A 24,067-nucleotide genomic window follows, 5' to 3' on the forward strand; every position below is an offset into this window, starting at 1 on the left:
ATCAGATTGACCACATCTGCATTAGCTGGAAATTCAGGTCATCTGTCCAAGACATAAGGGCATATCGAGCAGCAGTTGTCAGCAGCACCCACAATTTTTGCATTGCTAACCTCAAATTAATATTGAGAAAGAGCAACCTTACACAGAAAGCAGTAAAGAAAATCAACAGTATACAACTGAAAACAAAAGAGTACTGCAAGAAATTCCAGCTTCAAATAAGGAACAGATTTGAGGCACTGCCAGAGGCAGAGGAAGGTGAAAGACAGAATGGACCTGGATAGGCAATGCTCAGAGACAGTGTGATTCAAACTGCAGTAGTCACAGTTGGGTGCATTGTCAGGACACCTTGGTGAAGTTTTGATAAGATGTAACAATGTCCTGTACATCAGCGGAGTAGAAGAAGAAGATGGAGAAATGAGAGAATAAGTTTGTATATTTCTGGAAAATAAAGATCAGTTTTTCACAAAAAAAACCCCCCAAAAAACAAAAACCATAGAGCAAGAATTGGATAAACCAAAAGACATGCTGTCTTATTGAGGAATGAAAAGTACTGAAAGGAAAACTGAATGCTATGATCAATAAAATATTGGAAAAGGCGAAGGAGGAGTATAAGAGAACAGACAAAGAAATGTAAGGAAAGATAAACGGAGATAGGCTGAAGACCTAGCAGTTGAAATCAAAACTGCTGCCATGATAGAAAACCACAGAGCTGTTTACCAGATGATTAAAGCCCTGTATAGAGATTTCAAAATAGGACATGGATCAGTAAAAAGCAAAAATAGAAAAATGCTTACAACTGAGATAGAACAAAAAACCGATGGGCAGAGCATTTCTTAGAAGTCCTCAGCAGACCCCGTTCCACCTCAGCAACAGACTTTGATGGAACATGGGAATCTGATCAACTTGACATTAATATATGTCCAACAGAGATATCAGAAGTACAGGCTACAATCAAAAACCTGAAAAGAACCCCCAAAGTGGCTGTAACAAATAGCAAAAATGCTAAAAGTACTTGATACCACCATCCTAAGGAAATTGACAGAGCTGTTCAATGAAGTTTGAGGAAAAAAGACCACCTCCTGACCATGAAATCATTGTCGGAATACCCAGAAAGAGTGATCTTATTGACTGTAACAACTGGAGAGGAGTTATATTACTCTCCGTTGCAGGGAAAGCATTCTGCAGCATGATACCACGAAGGATGAAAGAGGCAGTGGATGCAAAGCTTAGAGAAGAACAGGCTGGATTCAGGTCCAAGAGATATCGTGTAGATCAGATATTCGCACTAAAGGGTCATCATAGAAGAATGGATAGAATGGCAAGCTCCCATCTTCATTAATTTAATTGATTTTCAAACAGTATTTGACAGCGTGCACTGACGTACATTGTGGAATTCTCTTTAATCTGACAAAAGCCCAGCTAAAGTTGTCAACATAATCAAGGCCTGGTACAGAGATGCAAAGTGCTCTGTAAGAGTGAACAACCAGACAACAGTGTGGTTCAGTGTGGACACTGGTGTGAAACGGCTGCATTTCATCTTCACTGTTGTTTGGCATTGCCATAGACCGGATAATGAAGAAGTCTGTTAGCAACACAAATGGCAGGATAGATGGTAAATGGCTAGAAGATCTTGATTTTGCAGATGATATTGTGCTACTGAATGATATCCCTGAAGCCACGGGGGGGATCTGTGGGTGCTCGGGGTGGGTCAGGTCGGGGATGCTGCGGGTGGGAAGACTGGGGGGAGCCACGAGGAGCTGGGTAGGGAGCCTGCCAGCCCCGCCCCCCAGCACCAGCGGGGGTCCTGGGCTGCTCCCCCCCGAGCACATGTGGCATCCCCTGGACTGCCCACCCGCAGCATCCCTGGCTTGACACCCCCTCTCCCCCGAGCGCCCGCAGTGCCCCCCACAATCACCCATGGCACCCCTAGGTCACCTCCACCCACCCCCAACATTTAGTCGGGGTATATAGTACAAGTCATGGACAGGTCATAGGCCGTGAATTTTTGTTTACTGCCTGTGACCTGTCCATGACTTTTACTAAAAATACCCATGACTAAAATGTAGCCTTATTCATAACCAACCAAGAGATCTGAGAAATCAGCAGGTTGTTTTTACCAGCATCAGAAGGAAACACTGGACATATTCAGTGTATGTATTCTGGGTGCCAGTACACAGACTCCCATGTGTAGCTGTCACATGGAAACCGATTGGTATGAGGAAGTGAGGATGCCCAAGAGAAATCTTAAGAACTCTTAGCAAGGAGGGCAAAAGAGTTGATGTCAACTCCATAGAGCAAATGGAAGCAGCAGTAAATGAGAGAGAGGAATGGAAGACACCGGTCTGTACTCTGTACACCAACACTGGTGTGAGAGAGATATTTTTAAAAATGGAACCGTACTTTGGGCCCCTTGTGCATATGCATGATGATAGATACTATGTTTAATTACATGATCACATGCTATTTTTTTCCCCACAGGACCCATGCCTCATTCAGTGCACAAGATGGACCTGCTCTGGAGATGGCTCAGGGTTGTGTAATGAAGGAGACTGTTGTCTGTAGTACCCTTGTCTTACTTGTTGCAGAAGCTGAAAGATGTGTGTTGAATGAGGCAGGGAACTGTAGGAAGAGAAAGGATGTTCTGATGGTTATGGCAGTTTGAATGTTCCCTGGAGAAATGGATTTTATCTCTGCATATGTAATATTGGGCAATACACTTAAACCAGACTTTTCACAGATGGTCACTAATTGTGTATTCCTCATTTTCTCAGTGCCTTGCTTGAGACCCTGGGGTCTGTTAAGGCTAATTCCCCACTCTGGCACTTCGAGTACAGAAGGTGGGGGCCCTCAAGGAGTTTAACAATTAATACTGGCCACTCCAGGCTTATATTAAACTCCCAAGGTTACAGCTTTTCTCTGACCTTGGGTTGGTAGATGCTGCCACCACCCAAGTGCAAAACCCCTTTGAGAATCCAGGAGGGTGCACTTGGAAATTCCTTCCTGTGGGGTTCCCTCAAGCCCTTTCATCCCCACTCCGGAGAAGAGCTGAGGGGGGAAAAAAAAAAGAAATCAGCTGTTGCCACCAGCTAATTAAACAACATGTGCACAAGCCTCTTACGACACAAAAATCCAATTTTGTTCTTAAAAAAGGTAAATTTTATTAATAAAAAAAGAAAATACATCTGGGAACTTAGGTTTTTGCTATATTAGAAAAAAACTACAAGGATTAAGCATCAAGAATAGCTCTCTTGAGGTCCAGCTTAAAGGTTACAAGCAAAACAAAAGCACCTGGGGTTAGCACAGAGGAATCCACAAATCGGAAAGAAATAAAAGGGATAAATGTCGTAGCGTCTTCCTAGACATTTCCTGATCTACTTACATATCTGGGGGTTTAGATTAGTAGTTTCTAGGTATGATACTGATGATTTTTCATACCTGGCCCAAGCTTCTCACAGTGTAACTGCTCCCTGTCTGCCTCTCCCCGAGAACAGACAGACAGACAGACAAAAGGGGGGTCTTTTTTCAATTTTAAAAAGTTCTAGCCTTCCCATTGGCTTTTTTGGCCAGGTGCCCACTCACTTCCTTTTACCTATGGATAGCAGTGAGACTTTTTAACCCTTTATAGGTAGAGCAATTAGAGAATAGCTACTAAGAGGGATTTTATAACTGCTGGTTGGGTGGGTGTCCATAAAAGGGAGCTACCCCCGCCCCCTTCATTTTCACAGGGTCTAATCTGAACAAGTGCTGAGCACTCACATCTGCAGCTGAAGTCAATAGGACCTATAATTTGACCATTTGCAGTCTTAATAATGTTCTTTAAGCATAGTCTTTGTGTGTATAATTTCCTAGGCTTTTAAAAAAAGCAAACTGAAAAAAAAAACAGAAATTCCATCATGTGGTATCCTATTGACACCCACATGGTTCATCAGCAGGGTTGGAACCTTTAGATCAGGGGTTCTCAAACTGGGGGTTGGGATCCCTCAGGGGGTCGTGAGGTTTTTACACGGGGGGTCACGAGCTGTCAGCCGCCACCCCAAGCCCTGCTTTGCATCCAACATTAATAATGGTGTTAAATATAGAAAAAAGTGTTTTTAATTTATAAGGGGGGGGTCACACTCAGAGGCTTGCTGTGTGAAAGGGGTCACCAGTACAAAAGTTTGAGAACCACTGCTCTAGATCCACTGCACAGACCTTTGCCACTTGAGCTAATAGAATAACTGATAGCAGTAGTGTGTTGCTATCCTCTGTGTGGATCAGCAGTAGAAGAGAATGAGACCCCGGCTTTGCCAGTGGGTTTCACAGATATTTTCTGCAACAGAAAAATGGTGAGACTCGGGTATCTTGGTTTCCATTCTAGGCTGTGGAGGAGGAGTGTGTTCCAGTGGGGGACAGACTCTTCTGCTCATTTCCTCCAAGTGTGGCCACTTCTGCCCCATCCCTTCCAACCTGTCCCAGTCCCATCTCTTCCCCACCCCCGGCTCCTTGTCCTAGTCCCATTCTCCTCACCTAGCCAATCCCAGATTCTGTTCCTCAGGCTTCTCATTCTAGTCTCCTTGCCCAGCAAATCCTAGTCTCACTCCTTTGGACTCCTCATACCAATCTCCTCCTAGCTCCCACTCCCAGTCTTCTTGCCAGCCATTCCCAATCCTGCCCAGTCCCCTGGCTCCTTGGCCACAGGCTCCTTTCCCAGCCAATCTCAGTCCCCCACACACCCTGATCTGTCTCTCTACTCCCTGCTTCCAAATGCCCCTTTCCCCCAAATCTCTCTTCCCAGAGTTATCATCCAGTCTCAGTGTCCCTGCCTCCCCTGACTCCTTGTCTGAGTCTCTTTTCCTAACTAGTCTCAGTTCTTCTCCCTTGGACCCTGGCTCCTTGTCAGATCTGTCTCCACACACGCTCCACCTCCTTTTCCTCACCCACTGATTCCCAGTTTCAGTCTCTTTGCCCTGCCAGTCTCAGTTTCCACAGCTCCTCATACAATCGCAGCCTCTCCACTCCCACTGGCTTCCAGCCCCTCCCCCTGTTTCCTCCACAGCTCCTAGTCCTAGTTTCCCTCCCCACACTTGCCAGCCTCTGGTCCTAATCTATTCCCCCGACTTCTCCTCCAGCTCTCCAGGTTTGGCTTTTTTCCCCTCTCCATTTGACTCAGGTGGCCGCTTCCTCCATACTGTTTGGGTGTCAGCATGTGGGGTCATTGAGAGCACAGTAGAACAGGCCCCCTGCTCTCAGTTCAGGTGCTCAGCCCCACTCTGGCCTGGAGCTGCCTTTACAGGGTAAGTCCATGTCACCCTGTCTGAATGATGCTCAGTTACTCTGTGGGGATGGTGCACATGTCATCTCCTCACACGTAAGAACTGTGAAGGGATGGGGGGTGCTCAGGGCACATGGAATCTTCCAGAAATTTAGCTGCTCAAAATCTAAGATGTCTCTGTTTAGCATGTGCAAACTGACATTTTTCAAAGTCTTATAATTTGGCCAAATTTGGGTAGATTTTTAAAGGAACGGCCAAAGACACATCCCTGACACAAAGGCCACCCCTTGCCATATTTCAAATTCCCCAAAGAAAGGGGGCACTGAAGCTTTTCAAAGAAAAAAAATTAACATTGCAAAATAACATATTTTTCCTTAGCCTTGGAAATGATTTTGGCTGAAGTTCTCCAAAAAAAAAAAAAAAAAAAAAAAAAAATTCATTTTGAGGCAGAGACTCAATTTCAGCTGAAGTTTGGCTAAGTTATAGGACACACACAGGTTCTTATAAGGGAAATGTTGGGCCACATTAATAACAGGTGGTGCTGCCAGCCTCACCCGTAATAGTGTGTGCACACAAATCCATTCATTCATTGTGAGTTCTAATATGTTATTCAGGGTCCAGGTGCCAATATGTTACATTTTACATTTTTGAGTCAAATTTTGATTTTAGTTACCGTGGTGCAAATCTGGTGTAACATTCATGTAAATCTACTGGGTTAACTTGAAATCAGAATTTGTTCTCGTATATTTTAGATAATAGGAACTCATTTATTGGCTGCAGATGATAAAAATGAGGCGTTAATGTGACATCAAGAGAAAACAGCAAAAAGTTCAGTGGAAGGGCTGTAGAGCAATTTCAGTTGCTTTTATCCTACTTACTAAAATGCTATTTTCTTTTGGGGACTGTTTTATACTTTGGGCCCAATCCAACAGCCCATTGAAATCAGTGGTATTTTTGTTTGTGTAAGAAAGAAGTATGGGCTTCAAAATCAGGCCCTTTGTTGGCTGAACTATAAGTACCACCTAACCGGGGCAAACAGCAGACATCTCAAAATATTTTCCATCTGTGTTGTGCTCTCACTGCGTGGCTTTGGTTTGGCTCTCTCTGGTTTGAGAATTCTGCTCCTGAAACCCAGAGCAGAAGTAGTTCAAAGTCATCAAGTTTGATTAGGTGTACTGGTTATTATTGCTGTATTCAGAACCAGGAAAAAAACACACACATCTCTTCCTCTTAATTTTCTTTATGCAAAGGACTTCACGATGACCTTATACCTCAGACATTACTGGAAGGATGAGAGGCTTTCATTTCCTAGTACCAAAAACAGAAGCATGACCTTTGATGGAAGACTGATCAAAAAGATTTGGGTACCTGATGTATTTTTTGTCCATTCCAAAAGATCTTTCATCCATGATACAACTATGGAGAATATAATGCTCCGAGTGTACCCTGATGGCAATGTACTCTTCAGCCTAAGGTAAGGACAGTTATCCCCCCTATAACTATCAGCAGCAAAATGCTACAGGACTGCCTCATGCCTGAGCAGAGCAAGCTCAGAAGTTGTCGAACTGAGAAATTATCTGAGATCCTTGTGGTTAAATATGGAGTTTTCAAAGTGGTTTATTTTTTTATTTGCCCAATATGTTGGGGTTGTCACAGGTTCCGTTGTGTATAAGGTGGCAGCTGAGGACTGACCAAAAGTCACATTGGTCCTTTCCAAATAAGGAAATAAGGGACCTTAAACACCTCCTCAAGATTCAGAGATGTGGATCAGCATTAATCCCTGTTTTCACTAAGGAGACCCTGGGAACTGGTGACTACCTGTTTGTCAGTACCAAAGACAAGCTCTGTGTCAGCTAACGTGATTTTCCAAGTATTTGAAATTCCTAGTTTACCACTATGAAAATAAATCCAGAATTGACATCACAGCTTATAAAATTTCCTTTCATTCCCCTGTTAAACATTTTCTGTAGTTTGTGTGGTGGGATGGTGGGAATGTTTACATCTTGTTCATTTTTTTAAAATTTATACGAAAAGACATCAGATATAAGAGATTGCTACTATTAAAAAACTACTACTGTTAATGAGAGAGACAAGGTGGGTGAGGTAATATCTTTTACTGGACCAACTTCTGTTGGTGAAAGAGACCAGCTTTCGAGCTCCACAGAGCTCTTCAGACCTTTGAAAGCTTGTCCTTTTTACCAACAGAAGTTGGTCCAATAAAAGATATTACTTCACCCACCTCGTGTGTCCCATATCCTGAGAGCAACACTGTATACTACCATGAATGTCAATGGCTATATTAATATTGCAGTACTTCTTGTGCATTTCTGTCCAGTGAATGTAATAAAGTCAGAAATTGCTAACAGAGAACAAAATTCTCCCCTTGGCTCTGCATTAATGATGTCAGCCCTGAAATTTTCTCTCTATGGTACATGCACAGCATTGCCACAATATCAATAGGAGTTCCACACAAACAGTCAGAGCAGATTATTGGAGTTGATATCAACTGTGCAGCGCTTAGAATTGTTAAAGAAGCCCTAATTTCCCTACAAGAAATTGGCTAATGTTTTAGACAATAGCTGCATCATTAAACTTCCCCTTATTATCTGCAATGTATCGTTTATTTTTTATTGAGGAGTCTTATGTACATTGTATGATGCAGAGATGATCTTAATGGATGACATTTTCCCCAGCGCAGGGGTCTGTGAACTACATAAATCCCATTTAACCTGGACTTAAATAGTGCATAGGCCTTGTATTGGCCCTCTGCATAGAGATGAAATTTCATAGATTCCTACACCAGAAAGGACCATTGCAACTGTCTATCTAACCTCCTCTATAACATAGGCCACAGAGTAAATATAGGCCACAGAATAAATTTAGAGGCACAGCAATTATAACTTCCCCCGCTACCTGACACCAATAGTTCTGAGATCTCCCCAAGCATTTCAGTTATTTGTCTGGAGAGTAGTAGTCAAATATATGTATATGCATGCGCGCACACAGAGACACACACACATAATGTTTAAACAGATTGCAAGATTTTTATGTCTGCCAATCACAAAGTCCATTAGGAGACTGTCTACTTTCAATTTAGTGCAATATATTTCCTTGTGTGAAATCGATCAAAGGAAACATTCTTTGGTTTCGAAAAGCTTTAGAATGATTAAGGTCATACAGTGTGTCTATAGTCTTTGCTATATTAATGCCTGTCTTCTTAAAGAATCATATGTTCATAAAAAGCATCTTTTGATATCACATCCTAGGTTAGGATGTAATCCAAATCCTTATTTGTGGAAAATGTGCATAGTCCACAGATTTATCTAAAACGTCCAGAATCTAGGATTTCATGTTTTTAAAAAAAATTCTTGATAATCTTATCTTCATTCTATCAATCAATCAATATACAGCTGCTGGTTTATTGAATCTTCTGCAGCTACATAGACTGAAACAACTGCACCCACAGAGGTACAAATTTTATACATTATTTTAAAGAAGTGTCAACTTCAAAGCCTTATTTCAATCACATAAATTCCTACATTTGTAAACATCCATCCACAATGCAGTCACCAGCCATGAGTCATTGAAATTCAATTATAAGCACAGTAAAATTCAATTTGGGTTTGTCTCTGGAAGATCAAAGCAAAATGTCAAGCAGGCTGTGACAGCACAGGGAAATTTAGCAATAACTAGAACTATAAACAGTATTTATATATGAACTGCTTTCTCTAACCTTTTATTTAGGTTTATTGGCTAGAATGTCAGGGACACTGATCCTCCACACATTCATGGAAAAGCAGATGGAATGACAGAATTAACATCTTTGCTTGGATTTTCCTACATTTTTAGAATGATTTTCAACCATTCATGCATAAAAAGTGTTAAGCACTTTTTTCTATGTGCAGTCCCCAGCGTGAGTGGGTGGAGCTTGAAAATCAGGGTTTATCTTTTTATGCAATTATATTTTATAGCCTTTCTAGTTGTGAAATTACCCTTCAGAAGAATATCCTCTGCACTGATGGCTCCTTGGCTCTGGAGTCAGAAAGACTGGAAATAATAGCACCCAGAATTCTGAACTTCCCCCTGTCGATCCTGTTAAGGTGTAAATTTTGAAGTATAACCAGCTATGAAGAATTCAAAAGTGACAGCAAGCAACATTAACTTTCTATGGTCGAAAATGGGGAGCCAGCCAGTGGAGAGATTAAAAATTGGGGGTGAAACAGTAATAAGAAAATTCTGTCTATTTAAAAAAAAAAAAAAAGGTCTCCCACTGGTTTGGATTTACCTTTTAATCAAAAAAGATATTTTAGAATACATAATTCAACATGGCAAAGATCAGAAAACTTTTGAAACCCCTCAGTGACCCCAGGGTCCACAATAAGTTGTCTACAAAGTCACAAATTCCTCTTAGGAATAGTGAAAATTACCTTCAACAATTGTTTTCTGGTCCTTATTGTAGGATTACAGTTTCTTCCATGTGTTTTATGGATTTCAGCCGATTCCCTCTGGACACTCAGAACTGCTCTTTAGAACTGGAAAGTTGTAAGTTTGACTCAATCATGGTACCATATATATTCATTATATGTGTGTCCTTACCCACACTTCATTTTTGTCATAGTAGTTCCCCCTTGCTAAATGCCTTTCTACACTTACTTCGGAAGACATGTGACCTCAGCCTTTCAGTCTACACATACAGAAGACTGGCCTTTCTGGGGACTTTTGGGAATAACCCCCCCACAGAATACTGAACATTTTTGGAAAACAAGAAAGGTAAAGATGTTCCTTCCTACTTCTTAGGCATGGAGAATAGTACATTGAAAGATGGAGTCATTTTTCCTTCAGCATAATTCATTTTTAAAGGTGATCTGCAAGTATCTGTGAATAACAACAGAATACAAAGGCTTCTAGATCTTGTTCTCCTGGTGATTAGTAAAAACCATACAAACTGCAGTCTCTATGGTACAAGCACCCAATGTTATGCCTGATAATGGTAGCCAGACATTAGAGCTGATTAAGGCCTGAACCTACTGTCAGGCTGCCTGAAGTGGCTCACGAACATGGGCACCAACCTCAGGGCAGACTGTGAAGAAGCAGAGTACAAACCCCAAATTGGTGTTCTGTAATTAGAGTTCACCAACTAAGTATCAAGTGTGAACTCCTTAAGCTCTGTAACAACCTTAACATGGAGTCATAGACAGTCCCCTGGGACATTTTGGTCTTGCCAGCCAGGCAAGCCTGCCTTTGTGATAGATGGTCCCTTACACTAAAAATCACAACAATATTCAGGTTATTCCCAGTTCCAAAGGAGCAGTCACTTACCCCAGGTCAGTTGTACCTTAGATCTCTCACAAAGACAACTCTTGTAGCTAATCCTGTAATAAACTAACTAAAGGTGTATTAACTAGGAACAAGAAATCAGAGAGTTATTTACAAGGTTAAAGAAGGCAAACACACACACAAATGAGTTACAGTCTTAGGTTCCAAAAGCTAATAGTAGCTGCTATATGTACAAGCTCAGTATGTCCTTTAGGGCTAACCCAAACTAAACCTCTTGGGAATCTTTTGCTTATGCTTAGGAGTATTGCTGTCTCCGAATTCTAAGCAGCATAATGATGATAATTTCTTCTTAACAGGGATTTTTATTCCCTTCCCCCAGCATTCAAGCTGTGATGGGACAAGGGCTTGTGCACGTACCCTCTTCATGGGTGTCAGAGAAGCAATCACCCCTGATGTTCCACAATGGTGTGTCTGGTGTCTATAGGCCTTCTTTTGTTGGGGAGGAGATGACACCTCTTGTGGTAAACTAGTATTTCCCACTTGGTAATGCTTCTCTCCTGACTATGGGGGTTTACAGGCTTAGGTCTGGTCTACATTACAAACCTATATCGGTATAACTATGTCGCTTCGGGGTGTGAAAAATCCACACTCCTGAGTGACGCAGTTATACCAACCTAACCCCCTATGTAGACAGCGCTATATCGTGGGGGAGTGGATTAACTACGCCGATGAGAGCGCGTCTCTTCATTAAAGCTCTACAGCGGCACATCATTTTAAGTGTAGACCTGGCCTTTGCAGACATTTTTATAGTTACAGAACAAACACATAAATATTACCCTGTAACATGGGATACAGATATTATAAGTAAGAGTAATACATACAGCCTCCTACCAGCATTTCATAAAGTCAAAACACATTCTTTTAACTCTAATATCTGTTTTAACAATACTAACCGGTTCCCGGCTATGAATTTGTCAGAGTTCAGCAAGGCCCAGGGGTCTTGGAAGGAGCTGGCACCTAGTCTACCAGCATTGCATCTACTCATGCTGAAATCAATGGCAAACCTCCCATTGATTTCAGTGGGTGTAGGAGCAGGCCCTTAGAGTTCAATCCAGCAGCTGCTAAACATGTTGAATTACCTTAACTTCAATGGGAGTTCTGTACACGGAGTGGTTATGGGCTCAATCCCTTAAGCAGCAATTAGCAGAGGTTTCCCCCATCCCAAGTGTGGGCTCACTTTGTGCATCTTGTACATTTCCATAGCCAAGATTCAAATCCAAAGCACTGCTGGGAGAATTGCTGCAAAGATTTTACTACAGATAAGCCTCAAAAGTTCAAGTAATTACCAAAATGTATCAGAACTCCTTTGGTTATCACAAGAGAGCCACTCTCGTGAGACTTTTGCTTGCTCCTGGTTCCAGCTAGGTTGGAAATACCCTGGGCCAAATCCTGAAGTCCTTGCTCAGTCAAAAAACTTGTTGACTTTGATGAGAATTTTACCTGAGTAAGAATCAAGTTAAAATTGAGTAATGACTTCAGAATTTGGCTTCTTGTGACATTGTGAAACTTCTGCTTTACGGACTAGTCTGAAAAAAGAGAGAGCAAAGGCACACACAAATGAGAGAATGTAGGAATCAATTGACTGAACTTTTTCAAGCCTCAAAAAATTGTTTGTTTTGCCACTGTCAAATAGTTTATATTTTACAGGGACAATTTTTATCTCACCTAGCCTTGTTTGCCCACCGCTAACCAAGGACCCTGTGGTCTGTAGGAAGCTGTAGAGCTGGGGGGAGAAAGGGAATTCCATTTTGCAGAGAATTTCAATATTGAAAAATAGGGTTTCATTCTGATTTGGATTGAAAAGCAAAAATTTCAAAATTCTCTGTGAAAGGGAAGTCCCAGCTCTGGGGCAGTTTGCTGGCCTGGCTGCCCCAGAGCTGCAGATCCTGGAAGCTGTAGGGTCCCAGTGCTGCTGAGGAGCCAGGTAGGTGAGCTGGAAGGAAAGGCAGGATTCCATCATAACTCTGGCTGGGTTCCATCAGAACTTTGTCAAAATTGAATAATCCCTTTGAAACATGTAGGTACCGATGAATCGGCAAATTCCGACACAAGAATGTTTCATTGAAATTTTTCCGACCAGAGTGAGTTAAGGTGCTGTCTCCGATGAATCAAGTGAAAGCCTCAGCCTACTAGAGTTGGTAATTTAGCTTTTATTTTTTCTTAGATGCTTATAATGAAGATGATCTAATGCTGTACTGGAAACATGGGAATGAGTCACTGAGCACGGATGAGCACATCTCCCTTTCCCAGTTCTTCATTGAAGAGTTCAGTGCTTCTAGTGGACTAGCTTTCTACAGCAGTACTGGTATATTATGCTTGTTGGCATTAGAAAATAAACACCTAGCTTAACCATACAGCATATACTTTACATTTTATTTTACTATTAATAGATAATGATGAGCATTATCATTTCCACTAAGAAAGCCTAGAATTATAAACAGACTCATCTATTTGCTTACAATGGATCTGTCTGCACTCTGGCTCCCAGTTTTTTTGGATTACATTACCTATGTAACACACTGTCTATATAACACTGAGGGGCCACATAGTATCTAAAATAGAGCCTGTAGAAAGGGGGCATGTAGAGCAGTAGCCGTATTGCCAGCTCTTGCACTATTTGGTACTTTTCTTAAGGCTCCTGGAGCAAGGTGATCACAGGAGGATCTCAGCTTTCTTTCTTCTTCTTTTTTTTTTAAAGTAAGTTTCTAGCCTTCTTGGTTGCAGAGAAAAAGCTTGAAAATACGAACCCTGAAGACTCAAAACCTAGCAGGCGCATAAAAAGAACCCCAAATCTATTCTTTTTCCAAAATCTTATGGCTCTATGCGCCTGGGTAATGAATTTTGAATGCTAGCTATGAAATGTTGCGAAAACAATCCAGTAATCATGATGCCTCCACAGCACAGCTGACCTCAAGGAACAGATGTTCAGAGCACTAACAACTATTCTAACTCAGCATTAATTGCTCACTAAATTTTCCATGTTTATACAAAAAGTTTCAGAAGAAAATCGCTCTGTCATAAAAATATTTATGGAGACCCCAGTGCAACCTTGTTTCAATATAAATATCTGCCCCAAAAATATGGGTCTTAATTTCCTCTTGTGGTTCTGGCTCTATTCTTAACCTGAAAAGAGTCCAGGACCCTTTGAGAGTATTATGGTCATGAATTCATGCACAGCTGTTTTTTATCTTCTGTATATTGTGCATGTGATCCTAAATACTGAAACACTTCTGTACCTAAATACAATCACAGTACTTTAAAAAACTGGTTAAAATAATATGCATGGTGTGTATGCTATAGTATCTACTGTGAATCAGTTCATTTCAGTGAGTATGTTGTTCCTCAATTATCAAAGCTTATTAATGGAGTAGAGGTGATTTCATGTAGTATGGTGATGTGCATAAAGCTTAATAAAAGGCTTTAAGACATGCAGGAAAGCTGCAAATAGATTTATTTACAGGAAAGTTTTTTTTCAACCTTTCGATGAAATTCATTTAAAACTGCAATGTTTGCACTTTAATATCTGCTATTAAATTCAGCAATATTTTTAACTAGTATTGAGGTTGTGATGCCATCCAGCTAAACTTGGAAAAATTCAGTTTGCACTGACTCTTCATCCTTAGCTCTGGCTCTTATGAAAAAGTGACATAAAACCGTATAAGCTAAAGGTAGAATTCCAGACTTAAAGAGCATCTCTAACCTGAAAAGTGTCCATCTGCATGTCAGTGTGGAGCTCCTTGTTTGTTGAGCCTCACTGATATCCTCACTGATATCCATTGTGCTCATTTTACTAGGAGAAAGATTGAGTGTTTCTTCCCTAACTGCTGGCACCACACAGTGAGGCTGGGCTCTGAAAGCCAGGCTGGGTCATTCCACCTTATTCATCTTCATCATTTAATAAAAGTTCTGCAGGACAAATGAGGCCCTCAGTGGCACCTGTGCAACTTTATTGCCTTTAGATCAGGCCATCAGTGATACCTGTGCAAACCCCTGGTCTGCAGTGAGTTTGCAAAGGTGTAACTGATTGGAACTTAATATTAACTTAGTATTTATGATGTGCTGGCTCTGCAGGGCAAAATGATTAAAAGCAGGAAAGGTGTATTTTTGTCACTGAAATCAATGAGATATGACTGAATACACACAAGGAGCAAATCTGTTGAGTAAAATGGTGCCGTTTTCATGTAGTCACTTGTCAGAATATAACTGCACGTTTGCTTTGATTTGCCTGGAATTTATTATAGGATGCTGTATTTTCTTTCTTCCTTTCCTTTCTCATGGAAGAAGGTTATTAAATGCAGAACAGCTCCTCTTAAGCTAATAACATTACTGAGTAAGTGCAGGGGGACACAAATGCTGGTGTGACTCTGATAGGAGCCCTCGTGGCAGGAGGGGCCAGGGGACTGCAGAACAGAGACAGAAGCTGTTCCTATAGGATACATATACACTGCAGTGGGGTGCGAGCCTCTCAGCCTGGGTAGACAGATTTGCATTAGCAGGGCTCAAGCTAGCACGCTAAAAATAGCTGTGTGGAAGTCGCGGCTCAGGCTGCCACTCAGGCTCTCAAGCCTAGCAGGTCAGATGGGATTGAGAATTCGAACTGCAGCGTCCACACTATTTTTAGTGCACTAGCTTCTGCCCTGCTAGTGTGAGTCTATCTACCTGGGCTTGGAGGCTGGATCCTGGATCCCACCTCCAGTGTAGACATACCCCTGGACATCTCCTCCCTACACAGGTCTGGGTTGCCCTTTCCTGTAGATAGATACCTGTCATCCACAGGTTTGGAAGTCCTCATCCCTTCCTCACTTCACCATCCTCTAAATTCTCCCCATTTCGGGAACATTTTGCAAGGAACTCCATGAAATAAAGCTCTCAGAATTCTCCTGCCTCTCTTTCCCCTCCCCAGGGATTCCACAAAGGAGGAACCAGTCTGGACCACAGTTCTGAAGAAATTATTTTTTTTTAAATAAAAATTCTATCCCAGGCTGAAACCATGTAGGCTATGTCTAATTTTAGATTGGATTGTTATTATCAGGCAATAAATTCCTAAAAAAGCTCTTTAAACTGGCACGAGTGTTCTACTACAATCTAATTCATGCCAATATTCTCACTGCAAAGGCAGGTTCTGGCTTTCCAGCCATTTCTGTCTTCTTTTAACCTCACTTTGTACTCTAAATTCACTGTTGTTCCTAGTGTTGTTGTAACTGTGTTGGTCCCAGGATACTAGAGAGACAAAGTGGGTGAAATAACATCTTTTATTGGACCAACTTGCGTTGGTCAAAGAGACAGGCTCTCGAGTTTACACAGAGCTCTTCTTCGAGTCTAGGAAAGATACTTTGAGTATCACAGCTAAATACAAGGTGGGACAGACTGTTTAGCATAAGGAGTTAATGTGTTGTAAGAGACCATTCCAGGTGAAGTGGGAAATTAACACCTCTGCAGTCATAGAACAAAGGAGAACCTGCTTCAATATGGAAAAAAAAACCCACACTACTAGTTGTCACCTATCACTCTGCAATGGAACCCATATGGGTTTAAACAATTATGTATGGGGATCCCATCCTGAAAAAAATCTTTCCTGAACCCCCACTTCTGGCCTTCAAACATCCCCCCAACCTCCCTAAGCTCATCATCAGAACCAAGCTCCCCACAGACCAGGACCCACCAACTCAAAGCAGCACCAGACCCTCCAATAACAAAAGATGCAAAACCTGCAGACATATCGCCTCTGCTAAGATGACCCGCACCCCCCACGACACACCGTTCAAGATCCATGGTCCTACCCAGGCCTATCACAACATGTGGTGTACCTCAACCAGTGCACTAAATGCCCCCATAACAGGAATGGGGTGAAATGAGACAATTGGTATGCTCTTGAATGAGCTCACACAGAAAAATGATAGAAGACAAAAACGCCATGTCACCTGTGGGCAAATACTTTTCACAAAACAATCACACCTTGTCCGACCTATCAGTTCTCATCCTCAAAGGAAATCTGCACAACACCTGTAAAAGATGAACCTGGGGGCTAACATTCAGAACTTTGTTAGACATTAAATATCACAGACTTAATAAAGACACTGGATTTATGGCTTATTACAACAATCCCCATTAACCCTCCTTTGTCTATGACTAAACAGAAGATGGTCCAATAAAAGATATTACCTCACCCACCATGTCTTTCTAAACTCCAGACCATCCAGTGCTTCAGAACGTCACCCTGGTAATTCAGTTGGTGGCACTCTTCTCTCTGAAATCAGTTCTAAACTAGCATCCACGCCTGGTGCTAGAAAAGGAACCATACTGTTGTAATATAAAACGACTCTGAGCATTTGCATGACCTCATGACACTTTTCATGGGATCAGGGATGTCAGTCTCACTGTCCTGGCCAAATTCCATTTTGGATACTTATATGCTGCCGCCCCTGTATTCTCCCAGAAGTTTGTTTAATTTTTTTTTCATTTTCTGTCCTCAACTGTAAAGTAGTATTTTTCTGCACCTTTAAACAGCTGTGCTGTTTCACTCCAGACATAGCTCCATTTCATTGGTGGGTAGATAACAGTTTGTAAAGCACTTTGAGATAAAAGTCATTATATAAAATGAAGGCATGATTACTATTTATTTAATTATTATTCCTTAGAATACAAATATAATGTAAGGGCAAGCATAGTGGAAAGCAGAGGTTGGTCAGAAGAGTGCTTATATTTATGAAAACATTGATCTCTTTTTTTCTCTGCTTTCTTTCTTTCAACAGGTTGGTACAACCGCCTTTTTATAAACTTCGCCCTAAGAAGGCATATTTTCTTTTTTGTGTTACAATCCTATTTCCCAGCTATGCTGATGGTGATGCTGTCCTGGGTTTCATTTTGGATTGACAGAAGAGCTGTTCCTGCCAGGGTATCACTGGGTAAACCTTTTTGCGATCTAGTCTTGGAGAGGGATAGGCAGGAAAGGGAAGAGGGCTTTTGGTAGTTTAACTGGGTTCTGATTGCAGTGTATATGTGGCCACGTATTAGATGGGTGCCTGAGTGACAGCATCATTGTCATCCTCACATATCCATTCCCGTTATACATCCTCTGCCTTTGGAAAGGGGGCATTTTGCACTCTGCAAATCAGTTTTATTGTACTACAGAATGCACAAGGGGACACTAGAGGGAGAGGCATTGTGTGTGGTTCCCCTCGTGGAATTTCATTTAAACTCGGCTGTCACAAAGAATAGATTTGCCCCCCCTGTGGAAGAAGCAGGCAGTCTGGCCCCCCAAGTCCTGTGAATGTGGGGGGGGAGTATTCAGGAGGCACAGGGCTATCATGTGGTGGCCTTGTACCTCTGCACTAGCTCAGGGGCCCATTGACCTTTCCCCGCACCTTCTGGCTCCCTAGCAGTGTGCCTGAAATGCAGCTGTCCTTCCAGGACTTATCCCTCTGACAGATGCCCATGGAAAGCCATTCGCCTCCTCACCCCGCATGGCGATGTTCTATAATGCAGGAGGAGCAGGGAGTGCTGAGGAAAAGCTAATGTGGACTTGGGCTACATTAACTTTTGAGTGGAATTACTTCCGCTTGCTTGGAGTGGAGGAGAGGAAAATATGCATGCCAGCCTTAACCCACCTCCAACACTTGTATGGATCCTCAAACCCCTGCAGAATTCTCAGTGGGTTCCTGGGCAGCTGGCAGTGCCCAAGAGGCTGCTGACATCATACTCCCCCTACAGGAGATGGAGTTCTGTGCACAAAGAGGAGTCCCTGTGTGTGGACTCTAGAGAAGGGATGATTTCCCTCCACACACAAAGTGAGCAGTTTCTCAGCCATGTTGTTAGTGCTATAGAATGATGCTGTGAGGCAGTTTAATATTTTGATGGATTCTGTCATTTAGAGTTGGGGTATGTTGCATTTCTAAATGTTATGTTGTATTAAAATGCACGGGGTAAAATTTTAAAAAGTGCCCAAGTTACTTATGAACCTAAGTCTCATTGTCAAAAGTTGACGTAGGCACTTAAGTCTTGATTTTCAAAGGTATTTAGGCATCTAAAGATTCAGATATGTACCTAACCTGTTTTGGTGGTTTTGAAAATCCCACTAGGTGCCTAACTCCCTACTAGAAATCAATAGGAGTTAGGGCTGAAAGGTATTTAGGTGCCTAACAATGCAGGTAGTCACATCGGCGCCTTGGTGCCTAAGTCACTTTTGAATATAGGACTTAGGCTCTTGTGTCACTTAAGTGCTTTTGAAAATTTTGCGTTTGGTGCCTTAACACTTTGCTCAGTAAAGGCCTGACTTATGCATCCTTCTGGATTCAACACTCACAGGATTGGGTGTATAAGAAACTAACTAGTCACTTTTTATAACTTGATAATTTTCTCCAGTGATTGATCACTTGAGATCATTTCAGAACTCTCTCTTTGATGGCTTGGCCTTGGAATTAATACAGTTTTTTCCAAGATTAACATCTCTTTGAGAATCTGGTGGAGACATATTGCTCTATCAAATGTACTTGTAATGCTTCTGAGTCCCATTGCTATAGGTTTAAGAATTAATGGTGGAGTTCCCATTATTCAGTCTTACCATCAGAGCATCTTTGATCTCAGAAGCTGATTGTTTTGTCATACTTCTCAGACAAGGGAAAACCTTGAGAGCTCTAGTGTAAAATAACATCATCAACTGGAGTTTGAGATCTGCTAAAGAAAATGTTTTTCTATAGCCATATTGATCTGTGAGGAAAAAGGAGACCTGTAAAGAATGCGATTCCTTTTTATTGGAACAATCAATAATTTATAATACATTAGAAGATAAGATATAAATTATTTGTTGGTCTAAGAAAAGTTGTTAGGAGATATCCTGTCTACTGGTATAAATTAAACACTCCTGTTTCTCTTTATCTATGGGGAAACTATCATGCATTATTCTGAATAAATTAAAAATTCTTGAATCTCAAAAGATCATCTAAAAATGTTGATAAGATTGTGCTCTACTGAAGTTAGCAAGTTACCAGTTTTATTTCCTTAAATTATATGTGAATTCCTATAGATTCTGAGAAGAATTTGTGTGCACTCCAACAGCATAGCTTAGATAATTTCCAGTCAGGTTTAACAGGTTTAGAAACCTGATTGTTTTAAAAAGCTGTAGTCCTATATATGCAATGCATATTGGTTTCCCTAATGTGTATATATTTTTAATACATAGGTTTCCTCTTACATGGTACATTTGGAACTCCAGTGTTCAACTGAGTAATTGTAGATGAGAGAGGGGAAGATAAAGTCATTGTAGATTTCAGTAGAGTAAAACCAGCATAAAACTGGAGTAAGACCATGAATTAGGCCTCCTGCATTGAGTAGAGCTGCTAGGAACATTTCTGTCAAAATGAAATTTAGATGGGAACATTTGGCAAAACTCCCATAAAATGTGTTCCACATTCTCATCTGTCATGAATCTGATCAGAATTGTTTTTAATTAACTTTTGATGAAAAATAGCTAATTTTTGCTAATGTGTTGTTCCACACTCTGAACTTCCATGATATTGGTCAGTGTTTTGATTCATAGAAATCAAAGACAGATCTTCACTTGAATACTGTATTCAGTATTTGTAATCAGCTGAGCACTCACAAGTATTATTGATTGAATTGGGAGTTGTAGGCACTTAGCACCCACCAGTATTAGGGCCTTACAGTGGATAAAAAGAAATACTTTTTTACACACACATAATCACCATCTGGAGCCCACTGCTACAGAACATTATTGAGGCAAAATAGCTAAGCAAATTCAGCACAAAATGAGATAGTTACATGAATAAGGGGCCAGAGCATCTGTTCATCTACCAAGGATGGATAGTAATCCACAGGTACCTTGGCTACATCCCATCCCCAGCCAGACTCTCCCACCTTTGGGGCTGCAATAATTGGCTTCTAATCCCCTAGTTGAGAAGGGATTGCAAGTGGCTTGAACTGGTGAAGGTTGACTTTCTGACACCAATGGCCTTGTGCCCTGAGTTATACCTGTGTAAACCAGCTGATTTTGTCCCACTGTTATGGCAATAATTAAAAAAATAAGGTTCAGTTGTTTTGTTTTTAAAGCATCTACACTTCATAGATTCATAGAATTTAAGACCAGAAGGGACCATTTAATGATCATTTAGTCTGATTTCCTGCATAACACAGGCCATAGAATTTCACCCAACAATAGCATCAAACATATAACCTCTGTTTTGAGTTAAAACATATCTTTTACAAATATATCCAGTCTTGATTTACCTAGCTAGGATTAAAAAAAAAGTCCTTGCCCTTCAAACCATATCCTCATCAGCAACAGAGGTCAGGAAGAAATCTCCCCCCTCCCAACCCATTGTGGGATATCGCATAGTGGCATCTGTTAGACTTCCCTCTGAAGCACCTGGTGTTGAGCAGTATTGGAAAGAAGATATCAATCTGTGAAGGTCAGTTGGTCATTCTGATATGGCAATTCCTATGTAGTCAGCCCCCATCTCTTTTATGTCATTTCCATTGTGGCCATTGCAGTACCCAAAATAAAGAGAGGTGGAACTCAGTATTTAACATCTAGAGAATCACTTCACCAGATAGGGTTGCAGAGATGTAGCTTAGATCACAAGGTCCTGTTGTGTTATTTTTTCCTTTGAGTCCATGTGTGACAATGATGTGCCATCACAACACTTCATAGTGTATTGCTGCTACATGACATAATGTCATTGTACAACACAATGAATCTCTTGGTTCTCTTCTCCGTTGCTAGAATTGAGTGGGGGGATCCCTTTTCCCACCTGCTTGTCAAAGAGCTGCCATAGTAATCTAAAAAATACCTTCCTAATTTATAAAGCAAATTCTTGGGGAAATTGTTTGGGCTTGATTGTGGTTTTTCAGGCACTGGCTGAAAGAGAACAGGAAAGCATACTGCTCCAGTAGTAGCTCCTAGAGGCATAATTCCTGAGGTCGACACAACAGGCCTGATTTTCCCCTCACTTATGCTAGTTTTACACTGATGTAGTTCCGCTGATTTCAGTTGATTTAGTCTGGATGTACGCTGGTGTCAATGAGAAATGAATTAGGCCCAGCACACACAGCGGTGGCATCTTCTGCAACTTTTAACAGGATGCATTGGACACTTTGTCCCTGGCACCAGCCTACGTGTGCTGACCACAGCCCTGTCTTCACTCCAGTTCTTACTCATTTTCTAGTGCTGCTATTGGTATTTCGTTCTCCTGGACCTCACATCATGGAATCACAAGGAGCATCCTCTGTGTTCATGCTCATGAAGAGCTAGGACTAGGTACATTGTAGCCCTTTATGTGATCATCAGATTTCCCATAGAATGAACACAGAGGTGACCTAATGAGTCTGGTGGTGTATTTGGTAGGTCCTGTAAAATGGCCCTTCATGGTACACTCCACATTTCATAGCTTGTACAAAGAGTTGAAAGAGGGATCGACTGGTTGCACCCACAAAGCTTTGCTGATCAAGCAGTTGGTGGCCAGTTAAATAAAAACAATTGGATCTTGTTTTGTGTTAATCGCGTCTTTCTTTGGCAGGCATAACTACTGTGCTGACCATGTCAACCATAATCACAGGAGTAAGTGCCTCAATGCCTCAGGTGTCTTACATAAAAGCTGTGGATGTATACTTATGGATCAGTTTTCTTTTTGTCTTCCTGTCTGTCATCGAATACGCAGCTGTGAATTATCTCACCACAGCAGAAGAGAGAAAACAACTCAAAAAAAGAGGGAAGGTACAAACTTGTGTGTTTTGTTGTCAGACAGCCTCATGGAAGCCACAGAGTAATCTGAATACAGCAACATGCCATTGCATTCTGTGACGGGTGTGCTGTGACTGTGTTTGTCTCTGTTCGGTGACTAATTTATTATCCATTCTTTCCTCCTCTTGGCTGATGGGAGGGAAGGTACCTCCCTTCTCTTGGATCCTGAGTAGGTCTAGTCTCCCCTGTTCTTCTGGTGGGAGAAGATAAGGGGACTCCATACCTTTATTTCTCTCCTGGGGAGGTGGGAGTGAGAGTCTGTTACTCTGTCCATACTTTGTCTGCCTCTTCTGGTCGTTGAGAGGGAAGGTCTCCATCAACTCTTTCTCCCCTGGTAAATTCCTGGTAGTTGAGGGCCCCTATCGTTCTTCATTCTGGGATCCTGAGTGGGATGGGATCTCCCCACATCCTGATGACCAACAGGGTCTCCACACTCCTGCTTCCTGAAGAGGAAGGGCCATTTCTCCTTTCTCCCTTCCCCCAATTTCTTTTAGTTATCTTTGATTGGAGAGAGAAGTCACATGGCATGGTTCTGTTTCCTGATGGGGTGAGTGACTGTGTTGTTCTTAGAATCAGATTTCTAATGCGAATAATCCCATTTACAAGTTAAAAAATTTGCTTTCCATTAATCTTTCTAATATTCACTTAAAATTCCTTTTCCCATAAACATTCCCACCTGTAAACTCATTCAGTAGATAATCTGAGGGAGGAGAACACATAAAGGGGGCTCATATAGCTCCAGTGAAGTCACTGTTTTATTCAAGAGAATATTCGTAGAAAATGTAATGAGGTGTTCTCCTAACTCTAGTTAACATGGCCCTGCTGATACTAGGCAATTCCCACAGGTAGGTATTCACTTGCTCATGTTATGAGGTATCCACATTTTTTTCCATCCAGCACATCCATTAGCAGACAGAGCCTCCATGTGGATGATTATTCAGTGGATAGGGCTTCATTATTTAGCACTCTAATGGCTGTTGCTTACTCACACAATAATTCTCTGTTGCCAGGTTTCAGGAATGTATAACATTGATGCAGTACAAGCAATGGCCTTTGATGGCTGTTATCATGACAATGAGGCTGACATTGATATGACCACCTTTGCGGTCCACTCTGAAGAGAGCTCAGCCCGGGGACGGGCAGCCAGCATCCCCAACCTGGATGCAACCCGCATAAAAAGGAAGAGATCCTTGAAAGGAAATGTGGGCAGGATTATTTTGCAGAACAATCACATCATTGACACGTATTCCAGGATTATATTTCCCACTGTGTATATTTTATTCAACTTTTTTTACTGGGGTTTGTATGTATGAAAGGAAAACACTATAATCTATGCACTATTTTGCATGTAAGGATCGCAGAATCTGTGTTTTTTAAAAAACCAACAGCAATAGAAGAAATGTTTAAAAGTTTCTGAAATTGAGTCAGACATCGGTCAAGGGGATGTTGGTTTGGTGACAGAAAAATTATGAATTAAAAACCCAAATATTTCTGGCTTCTTCATGCTTTGTAAGCTTTACTTCTGAATGTTAAGAAGATTTTTAATTGGCCCACTCAGTGCTTCACTGTGGTAGCCTTCCTTGGGCTACTTCCACAGTTGCATAGGAATTTGCATATCAAGGGACCTTGCACCACACTGCTAAATAGTTGTCAGCTCCAGTAAAAGGGACTTAAACGTATTATCCAGTCTAGCATGCTGTAACCATTCCTCTCTATTCAGCCTC

At 41.5% G+C, this 24,067-nt stretch overlaps 1 protein-coding gene across 1 annotated transcript in view; it reads left to right on the top strand.

Annotated features, from left to right (window-relative positions):
- Positions 1–23,779, top strand: part of GABRR3 (gamma-aminobutyric acid type A receptor subunit rho3) — a 72,176-nt gene extending 48,397 nt beyond the window's left edge. Inside the window, exons 5-10 of the mRNA XM_007057554.3 lie at positions 6,502–6,725; positions 9,711–9,793; positions 12,753–12,893; positions 17,341–17,493; positions 22,120–22,316; positions 23,354–23,779. Of these exons, the coding sequence (XP_007057616.2) occupies positions 6,502–6,725; positions 9,711–9,793; positions 12,753–12,893; positions 17,341–17,493; positions 22,120–22,316; positions 23,354–23,656 (1,101 nt within the window). The 3' untranslated portion in view covers positions 23,657–23,779. The remainder of the gene's footprint in view (positions 1–6,501; positions 6,726–9,710; positions 9,794–12,752; positions 12,894–17,340; positions 17,494–22,119; positions 22,317–23,353) is intronic.
- Positions 23,780–24,067: the final 288 nt, after the last annotated feature.

Source organism: Chelonia mydas, chromosome 1 (assembly GCF_015237465.2).
Source record: "Chelonia mydas isolate rCheMyd1 chromosome 1, rCheMyd1.pri.v2, whole genome shotgun sequence".
Classification (NCBI taxonomy): Eukaryota; Metazoa; Chordata; order Testudines; family Cheloniidae; genus Chelonia; species Chelonia mydas.